Source organism: Pseudophryne corroboree, chromosome 11 (genome assembly GCF_028390025.1).
Source record: "Pseudophryne corroboree isolate aPseCor3 chromosome 11, aPseCor3.hap2, whole genome shotgun sequence".
Taxonomy (NCBI): domain Eukaryota; kingdom Metazoa; phylum Chordata; class Amphibia; order Anura; family Myobatrachidae; genus Pseudophryne; species Pseudophryne corroboree.
Genome location: NC_086454.1, coordinates 157,704,997 through 157,721,085, shown reverse-complemented (window position 1 = coordinate 157,721,085; position 16,089 = coordinate 157,704,997). Strand labels below are relative to the sequence as shown.

General features: G+C 44.8%; 1 protein-coding gene across 1 annotated transcript in view; it reads left to right on the top strand.

Annotated features, from left to right (window-relative positions):
• Positions 1 to 16,089, top strand: part of RPS6KA4 (ribosomal protein S6 kinase A4) — a 170,412-nt gene that overhangs the window by 102,932 nt on the left and 51,391 nt on the right. Inside the window, exons 12-14 of the mRNA XM_063945014.1 lie at positions 3,108 to 3,201; positions 13,368 to 13,538; positions 13,619 to 13,810. Coding sequence (XP_063801084.1) covers positions 3,108 to 3,201; positions 13,368 to 13,538; positions 13,619 to 13,810 — 457 coding nt within the window. The remainder of the gene's footprint in view (positions 1 to 3,107; positions 3,202 to 13,367; positions 13,539 to 13,618; positions 13,811 to 16,089) is intronic.

Genomic DNA, 16,089 nt, shown 5'->3' with positions numbered 1-16,089 from the left:
GTTCTTAGATAACCATATATAAATGTAGTACAAAACCATATTAGGACTGGACAAAATAAAATTAAAAAAAAAACTGTTCAAGAAACAAAATATGAGATGCCATATAATATTAAATGCCAGCATGTATTAGGAGACTGCTAATTCTATTAAAATTGCACACGTACTACATATTGGCATTTAATATTATATGGCACATGGTTTTTTTCTTATTAATATATATTTTATATTGTCCCGTACTACTATGGTTTTGTGATAAATTAATGTATTCTAATACAAAAACTAAGACTCTTTTTTCATCTATTTGAGCAATTCACTATTCCCTCACTTACTAGAGAAAGGGACTTCATTTGCATAATTACTATGGTTGGTTAGGTTATGTAAATTAATTCAATTAATAAATATGCAGTAGAAAGCATTCCATTAAAGTTACATAGTTAGGTTGAAAACAGGCAAAATGCCCATCGGGTTCAACCTGTATTCTGTGTTAAGCTGTTCATATTATAAAGCACCTGCTGAAGTAATGGTTTAATACCAATTGACAACTACGATTCTACCACTCCCAGATATTTAATGTCACTCTGCTAAATGCTATAACCCTGGATATGTTTTCCAGTTAGAAATTTATTCAATCCGTTTTTGAATGCATTTACAGAGTCTGCCATTATTACCTACTCCGGCAGGGAGTTCCAAATCTTTATTGCCCTTACCTTGAAGAACCCTTTCCTACGTTGTGTACAGAATTTTCTCTCCTCTAGCCTCAGTGAGTGCCCACGTGTTCTATACAGAGTTCTATTAATGAACAAATCCCCTGCTAGCTCCTTGTAATGACCCTTTGCATATTTGAATATATTAATAATGTCTCCTCTTAGACGCCTCTTTTCTAGAGTATACATATTTAACCTAGTAAGCCTTTCCTTGTACTCCAGTGTCTCTAACCCTTTAATCAATTTAGTAGCTCGCCTTTGAACCCTTTCTAGTTTCCCGATATCTTTTTTTGTAATATGGTGCCCAAAATTGAACACCGTATTCAAGGTGTGGACGTACCAATGATTTATACAGTGGCAGGATTACATCCTCGTCCCTTGTCTCGATGCCCCCGTTTTATGCACGCCTTTTTTGCTGCATTTTGACACTGTGTACGGTTACTAAGCCTATTATCCATGAGCAACCCCAAATCTTTTTCCACCACGGTTACCCCTATATTTTCCCCATTTAGAGTGTAGGATGCATGTGTGTTTTTTGTCCCGAAATGCTTAACTTTGCATTTTTCTATATTGAACCTCATTCCCCATTTAGACGCCCAGGTTTCAAGTTTAAAAAAGTAATTCTGTAGAGACTCAACGTCGCTTTCTGAATTAATTACCTTACACAGTTTAGTATCATCTGCAAAGATTGACATTGTGCTTTCCAGGCCTATTCCTAGATCATTGATAAATATATTGTTCAGTAGCGGGCCAAGTACAGACCTTTGTGGTATTCCGCTGACTACTGGTACCCAGCTGGAGAATATCCCATTGACCACTAGTTGTTGTACTCTGTTATCCAGCCAATTACCTATCCATGTGCAAATAGTATATCCTAGGCCAAGTTCCCTTAACTTGATGATCAGTCTCCTGTGAGGCACTGTATCAAATGCTTTTGCAAAATCTAAATACACCACATCCACTGCTTTACCCTGGTCAAGATTCGTGCTCACTTTCTCGTAGAAGCTGATTAAGTTAGTTTGACATGATCTGTACTTTACAAACCCATGCTGACTTTTGCTAATAATCTTATTAACCTGCAGATAATCCTGTATGCTATACCTCAAAATACCTTCCAATATTTTACCCACTATAGAGGTTAAACTAACTGGTCTATAGTTACCAGGATTATTTTTAGTTCCCTTTTTAAATAAAGACACTACCTCGGCTATGCGCCAATCCTTTGACACCATTCCTGATGTAACTGAACTTTGGAAAATCATGTATAGGGGTTTTGCTAGCTGCGACCTAAGCTCCATAATAACCCTCGGATGAAAACCATCTGGGCCTGGTGATTTATTAATCTTTTATGTTGCTTAGTCTCTCCAGGACTACTTCCTCACTTAAACAAGCATTAAGCCAAGAGTCATTACCTTCACTATCATTATGCACTACTCTCACCGTCTGATCCTACCTGGTGAATACTGAGGAAAAATTTATTTTTTTCAGTATTACAGCTTTTATTTTATCATCGTTTATCAAAGCTCCCAATTCATCTTTTAGTGGGCCTATGTTCTCCTTCTTTAACCTTTTACTGTTTATGTATTTATAAAACTTTTTAGGATTGGTTTTACTCTCTATAGCGATTTGTTTTTTGTTTACAATTTTAGCTGCTCTTACTACCTTTTTGCATTTTTTATTGCATTCCTTATAATGCTGGAATGACTCCTCCCCTTTATTAGATGTTTTGAAAGCATACTTCTTTTTAGCCATTGCTTCTTTGACCTCCTTATTAAGCCACATTGGCTTGTGTTTACACTGTATGTTGCACTTATGAACTATAGGCGATAACAGATACATTTTGGCTAGGTAAATGGCTTACAGCCAAGTATCTTATTGGATAAACTCCATAAATGTATAGAAAAAAGAATACTATTGGGGGAGTTTTATGGAATTAAGATGAAATAAACAAAAGCAGATTTCGACTTAATGGTTGCGCATCATTTGGTTTGTCCGCTGGGTCTTCTGATACATGTAACAGTGGGGATGTAGTTATGGGACCGCCGATCACATTACCGACCCCTACATCCCGCCCGCTCCAAATCCCGACAGTCGGCATGCCGACTAACAGGGACTATTCCCACTCTCCCACTATTCCCACTATTCCCATTCTCACCAGTGACCTTTGTCCCAGGAGAGCATTAAGAAGCTAACATGGCAGGGCATGTTAGCAATGGGTGATCGGTTAGTGTTGAATGTGAGAGGGGTGGGACCATTTCAGGTACCTTGTGCTGATAATATGACCAGTGCTCATTGTTTGTGATTGGTAGTTCTATAGTAATGTTAGGCACACATTGATAACATGACATGATGGCTTGACACATTGGTTCAACTAGTAGGTCACATAATCTCCTTTTTTCTCAGGATGGAGGCAAATACTCAGCGAGAAGTGGCTGCTTTGAAGTTATGTCAGGGACACCCCAACGTTGTGACTCTTCATGATGTCCTACACGACCAGGTCTGATTTCTCTAGAAGAATCCATTTTCCCTGTCCATATGTTTATTGCATTGTTCTTATATGTCTGTTCTCTGTTGGAGACTCTCTGCCATCTTGGTGCAAACAACTATTTCTCCTTTATCTAATGGGGGACACTGGAGATTACACTGGGGTAAAGATGGTTGATAAGTGGAGCCTGGCACTTTAATTCTTCTAAGAATTGTATGTGGCTCTTCCCCCTTAATACCTCATCTGACTGAGTTTAGATTATGTTCCTGAGGGAGCCGGCCATGTGTTTTAGGCTGATGTGCAGCCTTTTCCATTTTTGTTTTATAGTTTTTTATTTTTATTTTGCTACTATATTCTTCCACCCAGGCAGACTGCAAACTGTTGCAGTTCCTGGCCACAATGTCATGGGACATTGTATGCCCACTGCGTACTGGAAGGCAGGCAGCGGTAAGTAGAGCGCACGCTTTGGTTAGCAAAGTGTTGGTTGTGCTCCAAACAAGCCATGGTGTGTCCCCATTTCTGTAGGGTGCCATTGTGCGTGGGGAAGGGGTGCGGGAGCACTGCAGTTTTTGTACATTGGTGGCAATGTCCTCTTAAGTCTTACTCCACTTTTTAAATATTGGCGCCATTAATTAAAAACTGAGGTGCAGTGGGAAAAGGGATGGGAGGCTTAGCGTTGCCGCCGACAGATTGGGTGCCCCTGCTCAGAAGGCTGCGCTGGGGGATTCCTGTTGCATCTTGATCCACCATTAGTTCTCAGCCTACCTGGGAACTAATGGGGGATTAGTTCCTGTTATTGCTGTTTTTTCATTATTGTGACGGTCTCCTATTACTGCTATATAACTGTTAGAGTGCCTGTTAGTGCATTGGTGGCACCTCCACCGGTGGATGCTCTGGCCTGGGTAGTTACACTTGCGGGGGCTATGTCAGAGTTGTCCTAACAATTGGCGGCATTTAGGTTAGTTCTCATGCTGAGTCATAGGGGGTCTCAGGTTTTTCTGTGGACCCTCTTGCAGGGCCTAGTGATGGATCTTTTCATTCTTCTTAGTTTGGGCATAGCATATATTGCATGCTCAGTGCATGGTTTTGTCCAGGTTTCTTCCTCTCTGGAACATATGTTGGAATCCTCCCAATAGTTACGGCTTCCCTCTTTGCTACAATCGGGCGAGGTCTTGGAAAGGGAAGTTTTGGAGGATTCGGATTTAGATGTTGCCTCTCTTCCTGAGGTGGAATCTAGCGGTGTCCAAGAGGTGGATGCCTTAATTAAGGCAGTTCGCCAGGTGCTCAAGGTCTCTGATTCAGATACCACGAACTGCCAAGAGAGTTTGGGGGTCATTCTGACCCGTTCGCTCGCTGCGTTTTAACGCAGAAAAGCGAACGGGTCCCTGCTGCGCATGCGCAGGCGCCGTAGCGCGCCTGCGCATGCGGGCGGCCGAAGGCTGTAGCAGGATAGCTATCGCCTCTGCCTGATTGACAGGCAGAAGCGATCGATGGGCGGGAGGGGGCGAAACGACGGCGTTTGTCCGCCGTTTCGTAGGCGCGGCCGGACCGAACGGGGGTGGGCCGCAATGGCTGCGTGACGTCATATGCAGCCGCTGCGGGCCAGGGAGCGAGGAGTAGCTCCCAGCCAGCACGCTAAAGCTGCGCTGGCCAGGAGCTACTCCTGGAGTGCAAAGGCATCGCCGCTGTGCGATGCCTTTGCACTTCTGCAAAGGGGGCCGGACTGACATGTGGGGCGGACTAGCCCCGTACTGGGCGTCCCCCCTCATGTCAGGAAAGATGATCGTAGGTGTGCAAAATTTTGCACAGCTACGATCAACTCGGAATGAGGGCCTTTGCTTTTTAATTGCAAAAAGTTATTTCTCTAACGTCCTAGTGGATGCTGGGGACTCCGTCAGGACCATGGGGAATAGCGGGCTCCGCAGGAGACACAGGAGACAGGGCACATCTAAAAAGCTTTTTAGGTCACATGGTGTGTACTGGCTCCTCCCCCCATGACCCTCCTCCAAGCCTCAGTTAGGTTTTTGTGCCCGTCCGAGAAGGGTGCAAACTGGATGGCTCTCTTAAGGAGCTGTTTAGTAAAGTTTTTTTTTAGGTTTCTAATCAGTGATTCCTGCTGGCGACAGGATCACTGCAACGAGGGACTTAGGGGAGAGACTTGCAACTCACCTGCGTGCAGGAGGATTGAAGTTTTAGGCTACTGGACACTGAGCTCCAGAGGGAGTCGGAACACAGGTCAGCCTGGGGTTCGTCCCGGAGCCGCGCCGCCGATCCCCCTTACAGACGCTGAAGAAAGACGGCGGAACGGAGGTCCGGAAACAGGCGGCAGAAGACTTCACAGTCTTCAGAGAGGTAGCGCACAGCACTGCGGCTGTGCGCCATTGTTGCTACACGGCTCACTGACACGGTCACGGAGGGTGCAGGGCGCTGCTGGGGGCGCCCTGGGCAGCAATATAAATACCTATTTGGCAAATAAATACATCACATATAGCCATTAAGGCTATATGTATGTATTTAACCCAGGCCAGTTTTCCTAATAACCGGGAGAAAAGCCCGCCGTGAAAGGGGCGGAGCTTATTCTCCTCAGCACTCAGCGCCATTTTCCTGACCAGCTCCGCTGGTGAGGAAGGCTCCCACTCTCCCCTGCACTACAGAAACAGGGTTAAAGAGAAGGGGGGCATAAATTGGCGATATAATTATATATTAAGAGCCCATATATAGAAACAACACCTTCTAGGGTTGTTATATACATTATGGCGCTTTTGGTGTGTGCTGGCAAACTCTCCCTCTGTCTCCCCAAAGGGCTAGTGGGTCCTGTCCTCTATCAGAGCATTCCCTGTATGTGTGTGCTGTAGGTCGGTACGTGTGTGTCGACATGTATGAGGAAAATGTTGGTGAGGAGACGGAGAAAATTGCCTGTAATGGTGATGTCACTCTCTAGGGAGTCGACACCAGAATGGATGGCTTACTTATGGAATTACGTGATAATGTCAACACGCTGCAAGGTCGGTTGACGACATGAGACAGCCGGCGGACAAATTAGTATCGGTCCAGGCGTCTCAGACACCGTCAGGGGCTTGTAAAAACGCCCATTTACCTCAGTCGGTCGACAGACACTGACACGGACACTGACCCCAGTGTCGACGGTGAAGAAACAAACGTATTTTTCCTTTAGGGCCACAAGTTACATGTTAAGGGCAATGAAGGAGGTGTTACGTATTTCTGATACCACAAGTACCACAAATAAGGGTATTTTGTAGGGTGGGAATAAACTACTTGTAGTTTTGCCTGAATCAGATAAATTAAATGAAGTGTGTGATGATACGTGGGGTTCCTCCGACAGAAAGTTATGGGCGGTATACCCTTTTTCCCGCCAGTAGTAAGGGCGAGTTGGAAAACACACCTTAGGGTGGACAAGGCGCTCACACGCTTATAAAAAACATGGCGTTACCGTTTCCAGATACGGCCGCCCTCAAGGAGCCAGCTGATAGGAAGCTGGAAAATATCATAACAGTATATACACACATACTGGTGTTATACTACGACCAGCAATCGCCTCAGCCTGGATGTGCAGCGCTGAGGGGGCTTGGTCGGATTTCCTGACTGAAAATTTTGATACCCTTGACAGGGACAGGATTTTATTGTCTATAGAGCATTTTAAGGATGCATTTCTATATATGTGTGATGCGCAGAGGCATATTTGCATTCTGGCATCAAGAGTAAATGTGATGTACATATCTGCCAGACGAAGACACGACAGTGGTCAGGTGAGGCAGATTCCAGACGGCATATGGAAGTATTGCCGTATAAAGGGGCGGTCCATTGGACCTGGTGGCCATGGCAACAGCTGAAAAATCCACTTTTTGTTACCCCGAGTCACATATTGGCAGAAAAGGACACAGTCTTTTCAGTCTCAGTCCTTTCGTCCCCATACGGGCAGGCGGGCGAAGGCCAGTCATATCTGCCCAGGGGGAGAGGAAAGGGAAGAAGACTGCAGCAAGCAGCTCATTCCCAGGAACAGAAGCTCCTCACGGCTTCTGCCAAGTCCGCAGCATAACGCTGGGGCCGTACAAGCGGACTCAGGTGCGGTAGGGGGTCATCTCAAGAGTTTCAGCAACACTCGCAAGGGAACTCCGGGATCCTACATGTAATATCCCAGGTGTACATTGGAAATTCGAGACGTCTCCCCCTCACACAATTCACAGGCTGTATTCCCAGCAGGTGATAATCAAAGTACCCTTCTTACAACAAGGAAGGGGGTAGTATTCCACACTATATTGTGGTACTAAAGCCAACCGGCTCGGTGAGATCTGAAATATTTGAACACTTACATACAAGCGTTCAAATCAAGATGGAGTCACTCGGAGCAGTGATAGCGAACCAGGAAGAAGGGGACGATATGATGTCACTGGATATCAGGGACGTTTACCTACAGGTCCAAATTTGCCCTTCTCACCAAGGGTACTTCAGGTTCCTGGTACAGAACTGTCACTATCAGTTCAGACGCTGCCGTTTGGATTGTCCACGGCGCCCCGGGTCTTTACCAAGGTAATGGCCGGAATGAGGATTTTTCATAAAAGAAACATGGACGCTTTCCTGATAAGGGCAAGGTCCAGAGAACAGTTGGAGGTCGGAGTAGCACTATCTTAAGTAGTTCTACGACAGCACGAGTGGATTCTAAATATTCCAAAATCGCAGCTTTTTCCGACGACACGTCTACTGTTCCTAGGGAAGATTCTGGACACAGTCCAGAAAAACGTGTTTCTCCCAGTGGAGAAAACCAGGGAGTTATCCGAGCTAATCGGGATCCTCCTAAAACCAGGAAAAGTGTCAGTGCATCATTGCACAAGAGTCCTGGTAAAAATGGTGGCTTATTACGAAGCAATTCCATTCGGCAGATTTCCCGCAAGAACTCTTCAGTGGGATCTGCTGGACAAATGGTCCGGATCGCATCCTCAGATGCATCAGCGGATAACCCTATATCCAAGGACAAGGGTGTCTCTCCTGTGGTGATTACAGAGTGCTCATCTTCTAGAGGGCCGCAAATTCGGCATTCAGGATTGGATGCCGGTGACCACGGAGGCCAGCCTGAGAGGCTGGGGAACAGTCACACAGGGAAAAAATTTCCAGGGAAGTGTGATTAAGTCTGGAGAATTCTCTCCGCATAAATAAGCTTAGAGCAAATTTATAATGTTCTAAACTTAGCTAGACCTCTGCTTCAAGGTCAGCCGGTATTGATCCAGTGGGATAACATCACGGCAGTCGCCCACGTAAACAGAAAGGGCGGCACAAGAAGCAGGAGGGCAGTGACAAAACTGCAAGGATTTTTCGCTAGGCGGAAAATCATGTGATAGCACTGTCAGCAGTGTTCTTTCCGGGAGTGGACGACTGGGAAGCAGACTTCCTCAGCAGGCATGACCTCCACCCGGGAGAGTGGAAACTTCATAGGGAAGTTTTTCAACATGATTGTGGACCGTTGGCAAAGACCAAAGGTGGACATGATGGCGTCCCGCCCGAACAAAAAACGGGACAGGTATTCCGCCAGGTCATGAGACCTTCAGGCGATAGCTGTGGATGTTCTGGTAACACCGTGGGTGTACCAGTCAGTGTATGTGTTCCCTCCTCTGTTTCTCATAACCAAGGTATTGAGAATTATAAGACATAGAGGAGTATGAACTATACTAGTGGCTCCGGATTGGCCAAGAGGGACTTGGTACCCGGAACTTCAAGAAATGCTCACAGAGGACTAAGGGCCTGGGGAGCTAAGAAGGGACTTGCTTCAGCAAGTACCATGTCTATTCCAAGACTTACCGCGGCTGCGTTTGACGGCATGGCGGTTGAATGCCGGTTCCTGAAGGGAAAAGGCATTCCATAAGAGGTCATACCTACCCTGGTCAAAGCCAGGAAGGAGGTGACCGCACAACGTCATCACCACATGTGGTAAAAATATGTTGCGTGGGTGAGGCCAGGAAGGCTCCACGACGGAAATTCAACTAGGTCGATTTCTACACTTCCTGAAAACAGGAGTGTTTTGGACCTCAAACTGGGGTTCATTAACATTTAAATTTCGGCCCTGTAGATTTTCTTCCAGAAAGAATTGACTTCAGTTCCTGAAGTCCAGATTGTAAAGGATGTATTGCATATACAGCTTTTTTGTGCCCCTAGGGGCACCGTGAGATCTCAACATAGTGTTGGGATTTCTTAAAATCATATTGGTTTGAACCGCTCAAATCTGTGGATTTGAAATATCTCACATGGAAAGTGACCATGCTGTTGACAAATATCTCACATGGGAAGTGACCATGTTGTTAGCCCTGGCCTCGGCCAGGCGATTGTCAGAATGGGCGGCTTTGTCTTACAAAAGCCCATATTAAAATTTTCCATTTGAACGGGACAGAACTGGGACTCGTCTCCAGTTTCTTCATAAAGGGGTGTCAGCGTTTTCACCTGAAACAACCTCTTGTGGTGCCTGCGGCTACTAGGGACTTGGAGGACTCCAAGTTACTAGACGTGGTCAGGGCCCTAAATATATATATATATATATATATATAGTTAGGACGGCTGGAGTCAGAAAGTCTGACTTGCTGTTTATACTGTATACACCCAACAAGCTGGGTGCTCATGCTTCTAAGCAGTCTATTGCACGCTGGATTTGTAGTACAATTCAGCTTGCACATTCTGTGGCAGGCCTGCCACAGACGAAATATGTAGATGCCCATTCCACAAGGAAGGTGGGCTCATCCTGGGCGGCTGCCCGAGGAGTCTCGGCATTACAACTTTGCCGAGCAGCTACGTGGTCAGGGGAGAACACGTTTGTAAAATTTTACAAATTTTGATACTCTGGCTAAGGAGGACCTGGAGTTCTCTCATTCGGTGCTGCAGAGTCATCCGCACTCTCCCGCCCGTTTGGGAGCTTTGGTATAATCCCCATGGTCCTGACGGAGTCCCCAGCATCCACTAGGACGTTAGAGAAAATAAGAATTTACTTACCGATCATTCTTTTTCTCGTAGTCCGTAGTGGATGCTGGGCGCCCATCCCAAGTGCGGATTGTCTGCAATGCTTGTACATAGTTATTGTTACAAAAATCGGGTTATTACTATTGTTGTGAGCCATCTTTTCGGAGGCTACTTCGTTTTGTTATCATACTGTTAACTGGGTTCAGATCACAAGTTGTACGGTGTGATTGGTGTGGCTGGTATGAGTCTTACCCGGGATTCAAGATCCTTCCTTATTGTGTACGCTCGTCCGGGCACAGTACCTAACTGAGGCTTGGAGGAGGGTCATGGGGGGAGGAGCCAGTACACACCATGTGACCTAAAAAGCTTTTTAGATGTGCCCTGTCTCCTGTGTCTCCTGCGGAGCCCGCTATTCCCCATGGTCCTGACGGAGTCCCCAGCATCCACTACGGACTACGAGAAAAAGAATTATCGGTAAGTAAATTCTTATTTTTTAATTGCTCACTTTTCCCTCTTCTCCACAGTTATTGTCTACCTGGAAACGCCTGGATAAGAATTTACAGATGTCCAGATGTTTATTTGCTCTCTATCAGTTGCCTCCAGGTGACAGATCTAAGTGGGAATCTCCGCCCCTGGTGGATCTGCCGGTTTTCTGTTTATTGAAGACTACTATACCAGTGCCGGGCGCCACTTAGTTACGGGATGGCTCTGATAGGAAACTGGAATCCACACTTAAGACTATATACTCCGCCGCTGGCATTTCTCTCTGTCCTATCCTCGTGTCAGCTTGGGTTAACAAGGTGGTGGTGAAGTGGATGGTCTTCATTCTAACGCACTGTCTATTGTACAGTACATTTGCTCTTTCACAGGTTCAAAATGGAAGGTCTTTCTTCCTCCAGACAAAATCCATGCGATGTAATCCATGATCAGGTTGGTGCTGAAGAAGCGTTCTGTTTCGGTTAATCTATGCATCCATTTGCTTGGCAAGATGGTGGCATCGTTTGAGGCAGTTCAGTTCAGCAAGTTTCACTCCCGGAAGTTACAACTAGACCTGCTATCCAAGTGGACAGGATCTCACCTTCACGTAGCCAAGCTTGTTCGTCTCTATCCATAAATTTGTCACTCCCTTCTATGGTGGTTTAATGCCGACCACCTGGGTCCACTTGCCGGTTTAGGATCTGGGATTGGATCTTCGTGACCACGGATGCCAGCTCATGGGGCTGCGGTGCTGTTGTCTTGCAATCTCCGTTTCAGGGTCGATGGTCTTGTCAGGAGATTCTGATGCTAATTAATATTCAGAACTCAGGGCAATCTTTCTTATCTGGGGGCATCTGATAAGAGACAGTTCCTTCTTGGCGTATATAAATCGCCAAGGAGGAACTCAAAGTTGTTTAGCAATATAGGATTCTACATGCATTCTGAAGTGGGTAGAGAAGCACGTACCAGCACTTCCAGCTAGTTTATAGGTTCCCACCGTTCCCTCTTCATTCCAGGTTCCTCAAACGAATCAAGTAAGAGCACACAACGGTCATTCTGATGGTTTCGGACTGGCTCCATTGGTCTTGATATTCGGACCTCCTTCTAATTCTCCAGGACGATCTCTGGACTCTGTCACTTTGTTGCAACCTCCTTCAACAAGGTCCTTTCAATTACCCAACCTTACCTAGTCTTCGTTTAATGACGTGGCTGTTGAATCCTCGAGACATAAGGGCATTCCTAAAGCCGTGATCCTGACCATGCTTAAGACCAGGAAGCCTGCGTCGACAGCACATTATCACCACATTTGGCATTACTCAATGTCTCTGAGTGTGAATGTCGTAGTGTTCCTCTGACTTCTTTCCATCTTTCCCGTCTTCGTCTTGCCCTTCAGACAGGTGTGGATGCAGGGCTCTGAATGACTTCTTTGAAAGTGCAGGTCTCCGCCTTTTCTGTCTTTTTCAAACACCGGTTAAGCCTTGATTCCAGAAATCCAGACTTTTCTACAGGGAGTCCATCATGTTCAACTGCTACTTAATTTTAGTTTATCTTAATTGATGCTACACGTGGGGTATAGAGGGGGAGGAAACACATTCAATTCTTAAAAGAATTAAAGTGCCAGGCTACACTCATCGCCCATCTATACCCCAGTGTACTCTCCAGTGTCCCCATGAATCAGAGAAATGGATTTATCGATACCAAAATCATGTTTTCTGTGTGTGCTTGGACACATTATCACACTTGCCTCTGACATCTCGTATCTTTACTTTCTCTTTGCATACTAATTTTGTTTGGCCGCTGACGGTTCCCTTTTTCCAGATGCTTTTCTAATGATTTAAACAAGGTCTTAGCCCTTCCTAGATTTGCAGAACCCTATTAAAACACAATAGAAAAAAAGATACTCTGAAGCCCCTTTATAAGGCAGATATCTACATCAGGATAATGTTACAGCTGCATGTTAGAATGCCAGGCTTGTCCAGCCAGCAGTGTGCTGCATTTAAAGTGACAGTGACTTTCCTGGGCACATGAGAAGCACTAAAGTGTCTCCCTGTTCAGTGCTGTGTTTTATGGCTTCAGGATACTGCTGATTTCTGGAGGGTAAAGCACAGTATTATAAAATGCCTATGTAACATTAACCTTAAGTGTGATTTATTTTCCCGGATAACGGGGGTCATTCCGAGTTGATCGCTAGCAGAAAATGTTCGCTGCGCAGCGATGATGCAAAAAAAGGCACCTCTGCGCATGCGTATGCGGCGCAATGCGCACGCGCAAAGTACTTTCACAACGACAGATGTCATTTCACACAAGGTCTAGCAAAGCTTTTCAGTCGCACTGGTGGCCGCAGAGTGATTGACATGAAGTGGGCATTTCTAGGTGTCAACTGACCATTTCCAGGGAGTGTTCGAAAAAACGCAGGCGTGGCAGGAAAAATGCAGGCGTGGCAGGGCGAACGCAGGGCGTGTTCGTGACGTCAAAACAGGAACTGAATAGTCTGAAGTCATCGCAAGTGCTGAGTAGGTCTGAAGCTACTCTGAAACTGCACAAAATTATTTTGTAGCCGCTGTGCGATCCTTTCGTTCGCACTTCTGCTAAGCTAAAATACACTCCCAGTGGGAGGCGGCATAGCGTTTGCACGGCTGCTAAAAACAGCTAGCGAGCGATCAACTCGGAATGACCCCCAACATGTATTGCTTAGTCTGTGCCTCTTCATTTGTTCTATAAAATCTATCATTTCTGTGTGACAGTATCATTCGTATCTTGTGATGGAGCTCCTGGATGGTGGGGAGCTGCTGGAGCGCATAAAGAAACAGTCTCGTTTTAGCGAGGTAGAGGCAAGCAGTCTGATGCGCAGTCTTGTGAGTGCTGTGTGTCACATGCATGAAGCTGGAGTAGTGCACAGAGACCTTAAACCTGAGGTGAGGGTAAATGAAAAACTGGATGGCAAGCGTTTAAATGTCCTAAACTTATTATTCACAATAGACTGTTCTTCATGCAGAATCTTCTCCTTTCATCTCCTGGTGAAGATGCTGTTCTCAAGGTGATAGACTTTGGGTTTGCCAAGCTCCGCCCACCAGGGACACGCCCACTTCATACCCCTTGCTTTACATTGCACTATGCTGCTCCAGAACTACTATCTCGCCAGGGTTATGATGAGTCCTGTGATTTATGGAGCCTCGGGGTAATTATGGTAAGTCATCTTATTGCCTACTTGGAGTTTACTCATTAAGGACCTAATTTAGGAGGGAATCTAATTAGCCATGTTGTTTGCTGCGTAGGAAATATTTCTGGGTTTCGCACTCTGAGCTATTCAATAAAACAGCCCCTTCCTCGCATGGTAAACACTGGGTTTAAGTGTGCTAACCAGTTGATTTAGAGCAAAATGTTGGAATTAATGAGTTTTCCTACTCGTTAATCCACAGGGGCTGCCTTTGTATTACTTCAGGAGCTGCAAGGAAATTTTCTCCTCTATAGTTTAACGTGTGGAATAATTCCGGTTGATTGAATTGGTGCCTGCGGGAAATTAGCTGCGGGTTAACCTCGTGGCTAACTGGATTAAATGTAAATGTAAATTTGAAACTGTTAATACCACGCAAAAATACATCTGTATAATTATATAAAAAGCTGTACTTTGAAAATACATCCAACTTAGAATCTAGTGTATGGAACTGTCTAGTACAAAAATACAACATGATCATCTAGAAAACTTTCACCAGTCCTGTAGAAATATACACCTACTAAAGACATGTCTTCAAGCTTGATTTGAGTTAAAATCGGACGTATCTCTAATGGGCATGGTTGACTTTGGTCTCTACAACACTCCTGTACTGCTCTCCTGCCTGTCCCGATACACCTCTCCAGGTGTAAAGGGTAACTAGTACTGTCTAACTCTAAATATGGCTGCATATTTGTACACTTGCAGTTTGGAAAAATGTATTTATGCATGCTCTTGCACCTATCTTCAATCCAGGATCTAAATGTTTTCTTTCGTTTTCAGCACCTTTAGAATATAAATATATATACAGTATAACTGTTGCCAGACAATTTCAGGCCTTTTTTGTTATGAGAATATGAAAAATACATACTGTTCTGTGATGACCTAATTTCCCACAGAATCGTCATATGATCACTACCCACTACCATCTGCCACTATTGCCAGAACCATAGCAGAAAGTGATGGGTACACAAGCTGTTGCCGGGAACATTTGTGTTCATTAAGATGCTCAGACAGTGATGGAAAGCCTGCAATATCCATATTCTTGTGTGTATAATAGAAACTGAAAACATACTTGCTGTCTGAGCTCCATTTGCTGTAACCACCACAGTCCCTGTTGGCTTCCAGTGGATCCGCACTGTAGTAATACTGCCACCTCTCAGCTATTGTGACAGTTGTTGATGCCCCTCTTTTGTGAGCTTCCATTTATCTGTATGTTGTTGGAACGCCATTTACATAGAACAGATTTGTAGGTGTTGCTTTATATGGGCAATATACATCCTCATTACTGGTCGCCAGATGCTATGTTTTCTGTGCCTGTTTCCATACTGTACATATATGAGGGGCAGACATGGGAAGTGGGGTCATGGATTCCCAAACTCAAGGCACACTAACAGTCCAAGTTTTAAGGCTATCCATGCTTGAGCACAGATAATTTACTCAAACTGACTGAGCTTCTAATCAAGTCACTTGTGCTCATGCATGGAAAGCCTGAAAACAGGTACTGACAGGTGCGTTGAGGACCGCGTTTGGGCAGTACTAATGTAAGTGAATCTGTGTGAGTGGGCATATTCTCAATAGGGTAAAGGCATACCAAACAGCGAATAAAGCTGTCTAAGGGGTATATGCAATTGCGGTCGAATTCCCGAAATTGTCGAATTTCTTGTCATTTTCGACCCAAAAAAAAATTCGCCTATGCAATTCAGTGCTTTCCGACCAAAAAACGGACTTTCAAAATTCGACTTTTTGAAAATCGAATTTTTGCAAATTCGACTTTTCTGCAATGATACAAGTGCTGCAATTCGACCAAAGCATATTCAATTCAAGTTTGGAAATTCGACAGCAGTGCTTTTAGACAGCAAATTCGTCATTTTCAATCCGCCACACTTTGGAGGGTGAAAACAAATAAAAAAAATTTAAACATGTTTTTTTTGTGTTTTTTTTTTTGGGAATAGCAGATCTATTTATATTAGAAGGGATTAGGTACTTTTTTTTTTTTTTTTTGGAGGCACAAATATTATTTATATATTTTTTAAAATATTATTATTATTATTTTTTTATTTTTTATTGCTGGAACGGTAAAATCCTAAAAAAAAATGGCGTGGGGTCCCCCCTCCAAAGCATAACCAGCCTCGGGCTCTTCGAGCTGGTCCTGGTTCTAAAAATGCGGGGAAAAAATTGACAGGGGATCCCCCGTATTTTTAAAACCAGCACCGGGCTCTGCGCCTGGTGCTGGTGCCAAATATACGGGGGAC